At 39.9% G+C, this 16,515-nt stretch overlaps 1 protein-coding gene and 1 pseudogene across 1 annotated transcript; one reads left to right on the forward strand and one right to left on the reverse strand.

Moving 5' to 3' along the window:
- Window positions 1-6,135: 6,135 nt before the first annotated feature.
- On the reverse strand, window positions 6,136-7,975 carry LOC146464530 (putative serine incorporator pseudogene; annotated as a pseudogene).
- Window positions 7,976-10,813: 2,838 nt separating this feature from the next.
- LOC146464531 (transmembrane emp24 domain-containing protein 4-like) lies at window positions 10,814-16,161 on the forward strand. Its single transcript, XM_085129340.1, has 4 exons — window positions 10,814-10,975; window positions 12,828-13,054; window positions 13,991-14,137; window positions 14,505-16,161. Exons 1-4 carry the CDS (start codon window positions 10,837-10,839, stop codon window positions 14,652-14,654), a joined length of 663 nt encoding a protein of 220 aa, XP_084985466.1. The 5' UTR covers window positions 10,814-10,836; the 3' UTR covers window positions 14,655-16,161.
- The last annotated feature ends 354 nt before the right edge of the window (window positions 16,162-16,515 follow it).

The raw sequence follows: 16,515 nt of genomic DNA on the forward strand, positions 1-16,515 counted from the left end.
CTGGAGACCAATATTGGCCAATATATGGGTACCCAGACACCTATATTGGCCAATATAGGTACCCATGGACCGATATTGGCCACTATTGGTCACCGGGTACCCATATTGGCCAATATTGGTTCATGGGTACCCATGTTGGCCAATATGGGTCCCTGAGTACCCATATTGGCCAATATTGGTCCCTGGGCACTAATATTGGCCAATGTAGGTACCCAGGGACCAATATTGGCCACCAGGTACCCATATTGGCCAATATAGGTCCCTTGGTACCAATAATGGTCAATATGGGTCCCTGGGCACTAATATTGGTCAATATACGTACCCAGGGACCAATATTGGCCACCGGGTACCCATATTGGCCAATATTGGTCCTTGGGTACCTATATTGGCCAATATTAGAGCCCAGGGACCAATATTGGCCAATATGGGTACCCATCGACCAATATTGGCCAATATTTGTCACCGTGTACCCATATAGGCCAATATTGGCCAATATGGGTACCCATGGACCAATATTGGCCAATATTGATCACCGTGTACCCATATAGGCCAATATCGGTACCCATGTACCCACATTGGCCAATATGGGTACCCATAGACCCATATTGGCCAATATCGGTCCATGGGCACCCATATTGGCCAATATTGAGCCCTGGCACCCATGTTGGCCAATATGGGTCCCTGGGTACCCAGATTGGCCAATATGGGTGCCCAGGAACCAATAACGGCCAATATGGTTACTCCTAGACCAATATTGGCCAATCTGGGTATTCATGGACCAATATTGGCCAATATGGGTATCCATGGACCAATATTTGCCAATATGGGTGCTAAGGGACCAATGTTGGCCAATATTGTTGCATGGATACCCATATTGGCCAATATTGCTCCATGGATACCCATATTGGCCAATATTGTTCATGGGTACCCATATTGGCCAATGTTGGACCCTGGGTACATATATTGGCCAATATTGGTGCCTGGGTACCCATATTGGACATTGTTGTTCCATAGGTACCTATATTGGCCAATATTGGTCCCTGGGTACCCATACTGGCCAATATTGGTCTTTTTTACCTATATTGGCCAATATTGGTATATAGCTACCCATATTGGCCAATATTGCTTCCTGGGTACCTATATTGGCCAGTATTTGTCTATGGCTACCCATATTGGCCAATACTTTTCCATGGGTGCCTATATTGACCAATATAAGTTCATGGGTACCTATATTGGCCAATATTTGTCCATGCGTACCTTATATGCCAATATTGGTTCATGCGTGCCTATGTTGGCCAATATTGGTCCATGGGTACCCATAATGTAGGGTTGACAATTGCCAGTATGGGTCACCGTGGAGCATTGTTGGCTGCTCTTGACTGGTTACTCAGGTATGTTAGTGACGGGTGGCTTGTTGCAAACGTACTAAAAGTGAATCCCCAAAACGTCCAACTTTCCAGTACTTAACGGAAAAGGGTTCATAATTTTCTGCATAAAGCCCTAAATAGATGTTCCTATCAAAATGTTTTTGTCCACAAAATAGTTCGCCAGAAAATTTTCTAACACCAAAATAGTTCTCTATCGCCAATTTCAAACTCCCATGAAGATCTTCGCGGCTCCCCGTCACTAATATCTCCGAGTACTCTTTCTTCCCAATCTTTTTTATTGTTATTAAAGCGCTGATTTTCCCTTGTACTAGAGTGCTTTCCATTCGCCAGAAGGGACCAGGCTGGCCCATCATTTTGAAATAGAACGAGAAATTTTGAAGCGTTAGCTCTAAAGATTCTTCATAATGCAGAATTTGGAAATGGTTTGCCCCAATTTGAAGGAACTTGAAGGTGTAGCACCGGAGCAATTTCTTGAAAATCGTGCTTTTATTCAGCGGAATAACCAGTCTGGCCAGCCAGTTTGGACAAATGGAAAGCGCCTCTAGTTTGCCATTCTTTCCTGTACCTACTCCATAGTATATTCGTTGTTTTCAACGTGATGCACAACAGCATGTTTTAGTTCTGTTTTGTTGTTCTGTCCGTTTTGTTGTCGTTTTTGTATGCCACAAGGAAATTTTTTAGTCACTGTTCACACGAGCAAAGAACATCCAATTAAAACTATGAACAAGAATTTGGCCATGCACCTGAATCAGCATAAGATCGAACAAAAACACACTTTTTTATTGAATTTTTTCAGTAAAGGACAAGCTGCCGTTGTGCATCACGCTCGAGGTTGTCACATGAGACGTGCTGGCTATTCCTTTAGACAAACGAAAAGACCTGAGGCAGCCCACGGGCTGCACGTTTCCAGTATGTTTTATTATTTAGAGAACCGTTCTTCTGTTCTCTTTGCAACTGAGGATTCAACCGGGAACCACGTCATGTGCCGAGGTAATCGAGTCGGCAGCATGCATCACAACTGCTACCGCAGCGCTGGCTGTTAACGTAGGACGCGAATCATGTAATTCCACCACAGATTCCGCGGTTTAAATCTCCTTTGATGCAGTGTCATTTACGTCTACCGGTGTGCCTGCCTAGTCAAGAATAAGGAAAAGACCTGAGGCAGCCCACGGGCTGCACGTTTCCAGTATGTTTTATTATTTAGAGAACCGTTCTTCTGTTCTCTTTGCAACTGAGGATTCAACCGGGAACCACGTCATGTGCCGAGGTAATCGAGTCGGCAGCATGCATCACAACTGCTACCGCAGTGCTGGCTGTTAACGTAGGACGCGAATCATGTAATTCCACCACAGATTCCGCGGTTTAAATCTCCTTTGATGCAGTGTCATTTACGTCTACCGGTGTGCCTGCCTAGTCAAGAATAAGGAAAGCTTGCAAGTGACGCCAAGCGAAATCGACAAAAGCCAAGAAAACCAAGACCGTTAGCCTGCAATGTACACTATAACTTACTCAAGATTAACCTATAAAACTGGATAACAACAACAGCAACAACAACAAAAATACTTATCTTTCTTTGATATATTGAATCACGGAAGGTGAACGCGATGGATTCACTGGTGCCTTTCAACTTTGTGAATCGAACAGCACTCACTTTCGTTCATAAACCAAGATCTGAGTTAAACCGTCAATCTAAATGAATAACTTTTCAAACTCGAATACTGGTAAATTTGAATATATTATATGCTTAAAACTTCATGGTTCGTGCATTCCGACACGCCATGCAGGCTAATTTGCCTTTGTATTGATACTGCTACGTCGAACAATTAGTGTGAACAAAGTTTGTCAAATGCTAGTAATAATTCGGTAACCTTTACAAAGGAAACTTATGGAATGACAGGTATGATTTGGGTTGATTGAAAGAAACGATAAAACAAAAGGCGACAAGTGAACACAAAAGAGACGACTCCATTGATAACGAAAAGGATGGTGTATACGAATGTTCTTTTGTACGGGCTTTTTTCCCGCCACCCTGTTTTAATTAAAGTGGCACTCAATATGGATACTCGTCCCCAGAGCTCTTTCCTGACTCTGTGTTGGGGCGATTTAGTGTGATGAGATTCCATGAGACTAGATTTTTTACTGGCATTTTAAGTTGCGAATCGTACAGCATTCACTTTCGTTCAAATCAACACTAAAACCAAAGCCCCGGCGACTGGGAAGAACGAAGTGCTTGTCAAGGTACGAGTACTCCTGGGTTTGAATGAGTCAGTGAATTAATACAATATAATAAACCCCTCCGAATATAGGCCCCCAAATTCGATACGACTGAAAAAATAAAGGAAAAGAAAGAGAAGAAAAGAGAGAATCCTTTATTAGCTCCTCCAAATATTAGCCCCAAATATTAGCTCACCTTACCCTCGAACCAAAATATGTAATTTTCCGTTACCCTTTTCAGACCTGTGGTCCGTTTCTCGAAAAACCCGGTAACTTACCGGGCCCGATAAGTTTTTCGCCGATTACACAGTGATTACAGACATGGTACTTGGCCAATGTTTTCAAAGAATTGTAAGATTTTAAAATTTAGTATTCAAAGCTGACAAAACTTGACTTCTGTTAAGAAATATTTATCACTTAAGACACTTATCGGGCCCGATAATTTACTGGGACTTTCGAGAAACAGGCCCCTGGCCTCTAAAATTCATACCCATTTTCGGACCTGGCTTCTAGAATTCATACCCGTTTCTGTAAAATCCATAACCGTTTTCAGACTTTCAAATCAAAATGGTTAAAATCTTTACTTGTTTTTAGACCAAAACAGCTCAAAACCGTACACTTTGGCACCTTTTGAGGGGTCCATAATATGGTAGCTCATGCATTGAACTTCAAGTTGCCAAAGTAAACGAATACATTTTGGTGAATCAAACCATACAACAACAGGTTACACAGTTTAAAAAAGGCTGACTATATTTGAAAAATGTAGCCTTTAATGTCAAAATTACATCAACGTACGTTCAATATTCAATTCATTATGTACAACTGCAAGTAGTGGTCAAATTAAAAGTAACGCAATTACATAATCGTTAGTGCCTGTAAGGCTAGGGTCGAAAGGGAATCCAGAGGTTTAATTCTGGGACCTACGCATTGCATGCTACCTAATTAATTAATGCATGAAAAATATCCGTGATAGGTTTTTTTTAAACCTAAAAACAATAGATCTGCGAAATAGATCTCCTTTAAAATTTGACGCTTTCAGTAAGAAGTAAGATTGGTGGCAAGTGGTTGTCTGTACATATGATTTTTGTCGACTTTGTCCACTTTGTGGAGAGGGATGTAGGATAAGGACCCGTCTCTGAAAACCCATGCACGGCTTTCTTATTTTGTTTGTTACACTTGGTAATTGGTAAACTGTATTATCATTGTGCATTTAGTGTCACCTAGTATTTAAAATTGCCATCTTTTTAGTGGATGAGCGTTTAAAAACAATCAAATGCTTGTTGTTTTCGTACATGTATTGACTCTGGGTGTCATCGTACAAAAAATGAACTGCGACTAAGGCGCTGTGGAAGACTGTTATCCCTTGAACATTCTTACTGCTTAAACCATTGCGAATCAGTAAGTACACAAAAACGTTGAATAAAAATGTAGTTGCGCTTGAGGTAACTATTGCTTAAGAATGGACTTTTTGGGCAAGAATGTAACCATTGACACCCCCTCCTTCCCGGAGGGCACTCCTCGGATCTTTTGACGGGGATGTGTGGCTCAGTTCTCTAAACCCTGGCGCTATTTCATAGCAAAATATGTAATTTTCTGGTATCCTTTTGCAGACCTGGCGCCCGTTTCTCAAACGTCCCGGTAACTTACCTGGCCCGATAAGTATATTTTGAAATGTAATTTCGCCGATTACATAGTGATTACAGACACGGTACTTGGCCAATGTTTTCATAGAATTATACGATTCTAAAATTTAGTATTCAAAGCTAACAAAAATTGACTTCTGTTAAGAAACATTTATCACCAAAGACACTTATCGGGCCCGGTAAGTTTCCGGGACTTTCGAGAAACGGGCCCCTGGCCTCTAAAAGCCAAACCCATTTTAGACCTGGGCCGGGATGTTCGAAAGCCGGTTAACGCTAATCCACGACACTGCACGAAAAAACGCCTTTGCGCACATCAAATGTGTGGTCAAAGACTGTCAAAGGTCGCCTTTGATCACCTTTGATTCGAATCACAGGTGGCAAAGGCCGCATTTGATTCACGGTGGAGTCAAATTTGTTTCGAATCAAAGATGTCATATATTTGATCCACCTTTGATGCGCGTCATAGGCGGAGTCAAAGTTGATTGATTTCAATTTGATGCGCGTCAAAGGTAGGGTCAAAGTTGTTAATACATTTGAACTCACTTTTGATTCGAGTCAAAGGTATAAACAAAGGTGTCACATATTTGATGCGCATCAAATGTGTTGTCAAAAATGTTATTATATTTGACCTCATCTTTGATACGGATCAAAAAAAGAGCAAATCCAATTTTTTCGTGCAGTGCGATTAAAAGTTAACCGAGGTTTTCATCTCGCTCATTAAAAATGGTGTCAAAGGCTCATTTTAAACTAATGGTAAAGAAAAGTCTAAGGCAAAACTTAAGGACAAAAATCTTTTGGACGAATCCTTATGGATCAGTAAATATACTCGAATCAAAGTTCACGTTGACCCAGAATTAGCTTAATCGGGCTTTGAACAACTGGGCCCTGAAGTCTGGAATAAAATTTATGCCCTTTTTCAGATCAAAACGGCTCAAAAACCATACCCTTCGGGGCCGCACGGTACCTATATAGCTTATATAGGAGAGTGCAATCATTGTATCGCATGTTCGGGGCTTTGTAGATTTAGATTTAGCTGCGCGCGACTGAGGAATCAAATATCCGGTAATTTTCCCCTCTTGTGGCAGTCATTTCGATGGTATTACCTCTAACCTGGTTCTTTTGTGATTACATGAACCCAGCATAAATTGAAAGAACACTAAATCCCTGTATGAGTCCGGAAAAATTACAGGCGCTATTAATGTCCAAATATAGATGAAAGTGCTAAAAATAGCGGCCGAAAGTCGGATCCATACCGCTCCCCAACCACAAACCAATTTAACGCTGAAATGTTCTCCTTCTTCGGGCCGGTACCAGCTTGTTAATGTCATCATAGTGTAAAGCGCGGCGAGACAAAAAAGTACTTGAAAAAACGAATAGCTGTACGCAACGCCTTCGCTTTCGTCATCAAATACACAGCCAGCTTCTGCTAAAGGACTGCTTCGTACTGTTGTGCCGCCGCCATCTGGGTTCTCTCGACCTTCACTCAATGATGGGGTAGACACATGTCCCGGATGTAGCTTGCCATATTGCGGGGCGCGAACATCTCGTAAACAAGCGTAAATTAAAACAAAGAACATGAATCCCATGCTAAGGAGAATTTGAACATTACTGAATGGGGTTCCAGGGAATAAGTAGTCACGTGACGGGTTACAAAGCTCATCAGGTTCATTGGATAGCGCTTGCCACGTGATGAATGTATTATACGTGGTGGCTACCGCTGCTTGTAGAAGACCCGAACGAGGGCGCGCTTCTTGGACGACTGGATTCACAGAGATGTAAGTCGCAGCGAGACAGAGATAAACATTAAAGGTTACGAAAAACATGTTGTTATGACATCCAGGCGTCCAGGCGTATAGTACGTAGAATGATATCACAGAAATGATGGAAATCGCATACAGCGTTATTGTGGGAACCCATAGAATTACATACCACAGTTTAGCCCGAGCATAATTTGTAGAAGCCTCCAGCCGCTCCACGCAGCTAATATTCCACGCATGAACGAAGTCTATGAGCAGAACGAACTGCAAAATTATAAAAGCAAAACCTCCATTTAGGCCAAAGAATGTCCACACTTCCCCTGTGTAGTCAGAATGAGGAATGAACAAAAATAAAAACGTTAACAGAGATAAAATAAGAATCTTGACACCCCAGTAGCCATTGTTGATCCTCGCTCGCCGTTCTTGGCTTGAAGACACTCCAAAGAAAACCAGGCTTTGAACGAAGTAAAATATTGCCAGTAGGAAAAGAACGCGATAAACTGAAGCATAACTGAGCAAGGTGTCACAGAAAAAGTAAGAAACAGTTTGGCAGAAGCCATCACCCAAGTAATGTCTTGTTCGAGGAGTTAACAGGAAGCAACATAGCAAGCAAGCTCCAACTAATAATCCAATGTACGACATTCTAGTAAAGACAGATTGGCGGAGACGACAACGGGGCCGAATGCAGCGAGCGCAAATATGTAAGCCACAGCATAAAATAACGTCGAGCTTGTAGCAAAGTTCAAAGATGGTGTCTATAACTCCACGGCCGCGAAACATTAGAGTCGACTCGCGTGAACTGGTTTCATCAGTTCTTGGGTTTTCGACAACAACTTCGTGGCTTGAAGAAGAAGCCATGGTTTGGTTATCTCTCCTTTCTCAGAAGTCTTCAGTCCTGCATGTGAAATTCTTTTGATTTCGCCTAGCTGTGGTTCTCGCGAAAGGCTCCTTACAAAAGTTATTGTATTGTTGAATGTTGTTAGTCTTTCACACGTGTCAGTGGGTCGGAAAAACCTTAAATGTTTAATGTTGCATGTTCCTTTTTCTTTATTGTTTTGGCTCTTTTGTTCTAAAAATCACATAAGACCATCAAATTAAGGAGTCATAAAAGGAGAATTTACTCTTAAAACTTCAGAGAGATGCAAAAACGACCCTGTTATAACGAAAAATGTTTGTAGTTGACGCAAAAATAGCATGGTTCGAAGAACTTGAATTGGCTTCTTGCTGGCTTGCGTTAAATCAACAAACTCTGATTCGTTGCTACTTGTCATCAACGAGGTGTTTTTCTTTCAGTGGACGGTTTTACAAGAAATACGTCAACTGCTTGATGCTTTCTTGAAAGCGAAAATTACACGCGCGGAAAATTTTAGTTGAGTGTCACCGTAAAAGGTCATTTTTCCACCAATTATAATTCGTCTGGTAACCTTCTATTTAAATAAGCCATTGGTCAATTCAGTAGATGTCACTTTTAAACCTGATCTTTTGTTTTGAGAACCAATATTTTCCATTTTAAATGCTATGGATGATTTTGAAACGTGAAAAAAATATGTGTAATTGCGCGCAAATTTCACTGCACGGTAAAAATCAATTGCATTAATCGTGACCTCTCTATAAATTCCTTTTATTGCATATTTTAAATCTTACTCTATATCAATATCATAATTTTGATTTCCTTGCTTCGCAAGAATATTCGCATTGTTTCTTTTATGCCACAAGCGTACGAGTGCTAGGCCAACAAATTTAATTATAACTTCGACTACGTAATAAATACATCGGTGTAATGTTGGTTTTACCATTGTATCAGTCTCCAGTTTTTTTGGCATTTGGAACGACAAAAAATACTGTAAAGACGGTTTACAAAAGAAAGTGTTTCCGGCTTTTTACTTGCAACAGTCAATTACGGAGCTATCGTTTTAAACACATAGTACAGTGATGATTCTTACTTTCGTAACCAAATATTATTCACCCGTTGATACCTTTGAATAGAGACAAAAGGCGTGAAGCTATCAAGTTAGTTATAGAAGAACAGTTCGCTGTCTCTAAGGGTATAAGATCTTCTCAGTTGTGTGATTACACGCATCAAAGATTTGACTGTTTTTACGCGCTCTTGTGGTTGCATGAGAATCCTAGATACCGTAGGATAAGGACACGCTAGTGATTCTCAAGACTTGAACTACATGCTGGTTACCAGTAGTTACGACTGCATGGCTTGTATTCCATCGAGAGGTGCTGGTAAGGAGTTGCGGAGTCCAACAGGTTTTAAGGGAACCGCTGACCGTGTATGACGTAACAAATCACAATCAAATCGCCGAAAAATTTCCATCAAATCAAGAGTAAATCGCCAACATTATATATGCACTTGAAATGGCGTATTTGAAATTAAACTCGCACATATGATCGCTGCAGAATCACTCTTGATCACTTTAATTCACAAAAGAAATAAACTGGCACTAATAGTAAGATTTCTCATTATCTGAGTTTGTCAAGGTACACCAACATGGCCACCACCTATTGTCATTTGAATCTCTAGGGACTGGTTGCATACGCCCCATACGACGGATACTGCTGCAAATCCATCAATCTCATCCCCAAAGCATACCATTTTGTTTTGTCAAGCGATGCACGCTTAGAACTGATTTGGAACTCACCGTGATTTTATTACCGCAGCCAACTGAACCTAGGGCTGTTTTTCAGTCGTCGACTTTGGTTCAATATTTTGACAATTTTTTCTCTCACCTTTTTTTAATGTGCCACTGTAGGTAAAACAGCCAGTTTCAGGTTCGCAGATACTACACTAGTGGGGGAAGGGAGTAGGTGGGGTGGTACGGAACGACGAAGCCAAGTACTGTAGACGTCTCGAGGCACTGAGACACTTCTGTAATACCTACATCTTTTTAAGGTGGACGGATGGCTGCACAGAGGGTCTCGAACTTCAAGCTTCCTGCACCTTTTACTTACACCTCCCGCCCCATCCCTTCATGCACGATTACCGCCTCGATCTTTGTGCCTTTCTTTTTGCAAATTTGTTCAATTTCTTCGGTTGCACCAATTTCGAAATAAGTATATGAAAACTGATGGTTCGCCGGAGAGGGCTCGAAAGTCGGTCTCCTTAGCGCTACACCACAGGCTAACCTACCTACATTGACCACAGCGCTTTACAGTGATCCATTGTGAAAATTTGGCTGATTCTCGATCACATAGTAAGAATATCCACTTTCGAAATGTCGGTTCCCCACTGCTCTTCTCCTGCCTTCCGTATACCTCCCGACGCTCATATCCCCTCAGTTCTTCCGGGTCCCGTCTCGCTATTAAACTCCCACTCACCCCATACGAGAGTCCTGAAGAGACTAGAGCCAAGGGAATAATCAAGTTTCGCATCTGTGGTTTGTCACAACAACTCAACCGCTAACAATGTACAGAATTTATAACCAGATTTTTTCCTACATTCAGCTCGAAACTTTTGAATGTAGATGACCACGCGGCGTAAATTAAAAATAAACTGTCTGAATATTTTTGGTTGCCGGATCTCTTGTAGTGTAGATGCACAAACTGATTGTAAGGCTGACATTACGGTAGCGTGCGTCGCAGACGGACCATTACCCCTGGTAGGCGGACTATAACCCCCGTTAGACGGACTATAGTCGGCTAAAAAAAATTGTTTCTTGGATGCAATTTGTTTACTAAAAGCCAAAAATATCCGAAAAATTCGTTTGGCGTACGAACCAATGACTGGGAAAATCGCGAGGAGACTAAGCACTAATAGAGAGTAGTCCCGCATGGCCTGCTGGGTATTATCCAAGACTGACGTGGCGAGCGCCTTGCACACAAAGAAATATGGCGGCGATGGCTTCGTCTTTAGCTGTAGTTTTAGTATTTTTTCTGGTAGATTTTAGCCATGGCCTTTACTTCCATATGGGAGAAACAGAAAAGAAGTGTTTCATTGAAGAAATACCAGACGAAACCATGGTTATCGGTGAGTTTTCTTAGTACAGTATACTGCTCTACTAAGGCCTGGTAGAGAAACTCGAGTCGATTTGTCGGCGTTTTCATTCAGGCAGAATTGTTTGTCCATTCTCATCACTCTATTCGAAATTAAGTGCCGATTTTAAAGTACAAATCATATTTATTTCTTTGTGGCTAACTTTGCGTTGCAAAGCCAATCGTATGGACAACATGTTACATGTCTTATTAGATTAAGCTTACGTATTGGTGGAGCATGATAAGCTTTAATGTAAGCCTGATACATGTAATGAACTTTGTAGTAAGCTCATTTTACTCTTTAGTGTACCTACATGCCGTTACACAAGATTGGAAATGCACGTTGTGCAATCAAAACGAGAGGATTCTTGATTCTAGATAACCTCTGTATAAGCAGGTTGTCTTTCCCAGCTGTTTCAACATTTGATGAAATCGACATGATCGATGGCAATCGATGGCAATCAATGTCACTATTTTTATTAATTGATTGATATTGGTAATCGATGGACAATCGATCGTGCAAGTTTTTGTGATTATCGATTGTCATCGATTATCAATTACATCGATAATCGATAAGAATCGATCGATTAAATAACATTTTCATTGCTTACCAATATTAACCAATCACTTTTGCTACCATTGTTTTTTATTTGACCAGTGCTCATTAAATATGTTTAGTTTAAAATACACGGTCTCTACTGTATGTTACATTTTATTAGCAACAACAACAATAATCATGCCTAAAACGTCTATAGAATGGCATACAAGGAGGAATTTAAGACGAGTCTTGAATCTTTCCTTTTTGTTTGTTTGTTCAATTCTTTTTTGTCCGGAGCCGTTTCCCGCTGTCTCCTTTAGTCCTGTTTCGATCTCTATTTGTCTTACATACAACAATTTTTCCTGACTTCTTCAATCTTATGCCAACAATATACTGCATGATATGACTCTTCTCTGTCATATTACAAGGCAACGAAAACTGAACAATTTAAAAACTCCGGTGCAGAAGGAGAAGGAGAGGTAACAGTGGATGCTGGAGCAAAACTTAATGACGTTGGAGGTGGCGGAACTTGAGCCTTTGTGTGATTATCGATTGGTCATTGATTGGCCAATGACAATCAATGCCAATTAACTAACCATAATCGATTTCCATTGATTGATTGATTGATTTTCCGATCATTGATGTTTATTGATTGTTCAACCCTCAGTTTTTCTGTTTGGGAATGTTGTTGGGATGTCATTCAGCATTTTTTTGTGCTATCCTGTGCTGGTGAGGTCCAATAACTCACTTAGCTGTGGCCAGGGGAGATTACCTTTAATACATCAGACCTTAGAAGACTTGAATCTCTCAGAAGAATGAAACAAACTGAATTGAACATGCAAACAGTCAAGCTCAATCAAACCTTAATGAGCTTCCGTTTCCATTGTGCTGGGGTTTAAATTGAGTTTTTGCAAGATCATGAATCAAGGACTATTGTGGTCAGAAAAATCGTGAACCAACTCATGCAAATCTTACTTATGACAATACTGCAGGATAAATTGGTTGTAATACAAAAACTGATTGTGACTGGTACATCTACCCATAATTCTTGGTATACTAAAACCCTACAAATGCTAAAAAATATAGAAAGTTCTAAAATCTTCAAACCAAGCATACAGAAGTTGTTAGTACAGGGATGAATTTCTCGAAAAATATGGCTTTCTGTGTGCCTGTTGGCTTTGTTAGGTTCACGTTAAAGGTATTGTGGTGAAATGTAAGTCTGCCATCTTTTTCTGTACAGTGGATTGTTCTGTACTGTCTAACTCTCTTTATAAAAAATAAGCCCTTTATTCTTTTGCTTTTTCAACAGGTAAATACAAGACACAGCTTTATGATGAGAACGTCAGAGATTTCCTTCCTTCCAGTCCTGGTATAGGCATGCATGTAGAAGTCAAAGATCCCAACATGAAAATTATTTTGTCTAAATATTACGCATCTGAAGGGCGATTTACCTTTACTTCACATTCACCTGGAGAACACCTTATTTGTCTGCACTCAAACTCTACTCGCTGGTCACTATGGGCTGGAGGAAAACTGGTAAGTAGATTGTCGCTATGTAGCAGAGGCCTTATGCATCCTAGTAAGAACCATAAGCAATGATGGTGACGATGGCAACAGGAATGTCAGAAGACAATAGTTTTTATTAGCAATACACTAGCTCTGCATGTGCATTGCATACTTTAGTACATTTCTTTGCTGTCCTCTGCAAAACAACAATGTGAAATGTCCAAATTAATATTTTAAGTTTTTATGGAAAACGTAAACAGAGAATTATTTCTCTTTCTGAACTTTACATCCGCCCCTACGACGATAGTTCCTGGATAATTTGGCCACATTGCACAAACTAAATAAGTAGGAATTATCGCAAATTTATTAAAAAAGTGCAAATGTAATTTTTATGTTCTGTTTTTATTGGCGTTGTCATCGTCGTCTCTGCCTAAGGTTGAAATTACAAGACTGCCCAAAGATTTTGGTACAGATGTATGACGTGAATAAAAGAAATAAATCCACTTCCCCAGGGGACCAATATATTTCAATTTTCAATCATCCCTACTTCAGTTTAACTCCTTTTGCATACACTGGGAGTACTGTAGGCAACGTTTCTTAACAGCCCATGTGGGAACTGCTTTTGCACTTGTTATTAGGTGTGCCATACATTCACTGGCAAACTGAAGATTTTATTAAAAATTTCTAGAGTTTTTTACATACCCCTTGAGATTTATAATGAACAATTATGTTTTAATAGACTGATTGTCTAGTGGTGTGTCGCAGGATGTCATGTACTATATTACTCTGAGTGTTAAACAGAGTTTGTTCAGGAAGCCAGCTAGCTGTAACAATGTCTTTATTACATTTACTTACTGGACTTCCTGGCTTCTCCTTACATTTGCCCAGAATCAAAGATCAGTTGCTGTGACAATCACTTGAGTCACTGGATTTTTGTCTCTCTGAGTACAATCTTTTTTTTCGTAGCGTATTCATTTGGATATTCAAGTTGGTGAGCATGCTAATGATTACCAAGAGATTGCAGCAAAAGACAAACTGACAGAGCTCCAACTTCGCATCCGTCAATTGTTAGACCAAGTGGAACAGATCAGCAAAGAACAGAATTATCAGAGGGTAAGTCAGACAGACTGGTCAGTGAAGTCATTGTCAACTGTCAAGCAATAAAACCATTTCAATCCTTGCAGCTCAATTTCTTCTTTTACTAAGTTATGTTAAATGCCTTGTTAACTGGTATTTTGTAGCCTTTGCTTCAAGTACATAAGGTTTTGTATCAGCTGTTTTTTTCTTACAATATGCAGATTTGTTGCAATTCATCTTTTGCTTTTTACCAATTGATCAGATTTGAAAAAGGTGGAAAACGTTACTTAGAGTTGATAATACTGTTGCTCTTAATCCACCCTGTGAACCTCTTCTTTATTATTCAAGGTTGACGTGATTTATTATTTCTGTGTGTCTTATAATTTCCCTTCTTCTGTTTCAGTTCCGCGAGGAGCGGTTTAGACAAACCAGTGAAAGCACCAACCAGCGGGTACTCTGGTGGGCTCTTGCACAAACCCTGATTCTATTGGTTACTGGATTCTGGCAGATGCGTCATCTCAAGGGATTCTTTGAAGCAAAGAAACTAGTCTAATGTCTTAACATTATTGAGTATACTTAGTTTTAACTGATTTGTCTTGAAGGACAGGTTCTAGTTTGTCCGTCAGTGGTTTTTGCATGGATGGCATCACAGTACTTTTAAGATGAGAGTACTGGCGCAGAGAAGGCCTCCTGGAATAAAGATCTATGTGCTTGGTTTATGAGTATTAAATTGTTGATGTTGCTTCTGCTGTGGAATCCTGCCATCTTGAACAATTTGGGAAACAGAAAATTGAGGGAGGTGTTGCAGTTCAAGGTCTGTAAATTTCCATTAAAATTATCCAAGGAAAACAGGGCTTTCAGAGTTACCTTTCTTGAGATAATCAAGTTCAACATCGCAGGATTCAACAGCACTCTATCTGGCCTTGTTTCAGAGAACTTCTTACTGATAGTTGTTGCTCTTTCAGTTGTGATATGCACCTTACTATTATTGTACAAAATATCATTGACCAGGAATGATAACAATTACTGCTTAGTGAGCTGATTTCTGAACAACAATCGGTCAATCAAATGAGCCTGGTAACAGTAAAAGTATTTCTGCTAGAAGAACTGTAAGTGTGGATGTATTAAAGATGACACATGAATTCTTTGCTCTGAGAACCAGACAGTTTATTGCAAGCTTTAAAATTTTAAGACCCAAGGCTTATCCTGCAACATTATTTGAAACAAAATTGCAGTGCGTGCTCACCCCTTAACCACCTTGATCATTCTACTTTTAAATGCTGTATGAAGTAGTTTAAGGGGTGAGCACTATGTAAGTTATAAACCTAAGGGTTTTGTCAAGTCCCAATATTGACTGGCATATAATTTCGTCTTACAATATTACTACTTGATAAAATCATACAAGTCAGGAGAATAAAATGAATGATCAACAAAGATAAAATGTATTGATATTCAAACAGGATCTCCCTCTAGCACCATAAGAATTGACCAGAGGGGAGAATATGTAGATTTATATTGGGGCTTAGTGTTAATACTTACAGTAAACTGTGTTCAGTATGTAATGAGCATTGGATCACCAAGAGAAAAAAGGCTCTGTTCCCAAAGGAAATTTTTTTTTAAAATTAATGTTTGTTTGTAGGTTAGACCTTCCGAAACAGCAGGGTCCAGTTGTGCAAAGCTCAATTAAGCTAATCCTGGGTTAACGTGAACTTTGATTCGAGTATAATTACTAAAGATTCTTGCAAAAGATTTTCCTCCATTAGTTTTGCCTTAGAATTTTCTTTACCATTAGCTTAAAATGAGCCTTTTAAATCGTCTTCTAATGAGAAAGATGAAAACCTTGGTTAACTTTTAATCGTGGATTAGCGTCAATCGGCTTTCGAACAACCCGGCCCTGAAGCCTATCAAACTTTAGTGATGGAATCTTCTTTTTTTACTGCTAATTTAAGTTCTGACAACCTGATTCATTATTGTCTTCAGAAGGTGTTTCAAAAGAACATTGAGCTCTAAAATAAAACTTGACACTGTTGTAATAAAGCCTCAACTTGTTGTGTAGATAATGCATTGGGATTGATATCTGGGACAAAGTAATCCCTCATACACTGTACTGGTGATGAAAAGTTCCAAATATTTTTTTCTAAGCTTTGTGATGCATGGGTTGCCAGGTGAAATGTCTCAAATGTGACCGAAACTAGTCCTCAACTCTGATCGATGAGCATTCTGACGGGGTCCTCGAATTGCTAAAATTGAAAATTTATGCGAGATAATCTGCGCTGTAGACTAGTGTCTTATTAGTGGAAAATGGCAGGAAAACGAAAAAAAATCTGAGTCGCTTATTTGCCCTTACCCACCCACCCACCCCTGTTTAGTAGGAATCAGGAACCAATATTGGCTCCCCTCATCTAGAAGCCAAA

Source organism: Pavona decussata, unplaced genomic scaffold, assembly GCF_977016875.1.
Source record: "Pavona decussata unplaced genomic scaffold, jaPavDecu1.1 SCAFFOLD_161, whole genome shotgun sequence".
NCBI classification, from domain to species: Eukaryota; Metazoa; Cnidaria; class Anthozoa; order Scleractinia; family Agariciidae; genus Pavona; species Pavona decussata.

Coding starts and splice junctions, on each gene's coding strand:
- LOC146464531 (XM_085129340.1), top strand. CDS start 10,837: ATGGCGGCGATGGCTTCGTCTTTAGCTGTAGTTTTAGTATTTTTTCTG. Junction 10,976..12,827: donor AGACGAAACCATGGTTATCG/GTGAGTTTTCTT, acceptor CTTTTTCAACAG/GTAAATACAAGACACAGCTT. Junction 14,138..14,504: donor AAGAACAGAATTATCAGAGG/GTAAGTCAGACA, acceptor CTTCTGTTTCAG/TTCCGCGAGGAGCGGTTTAG.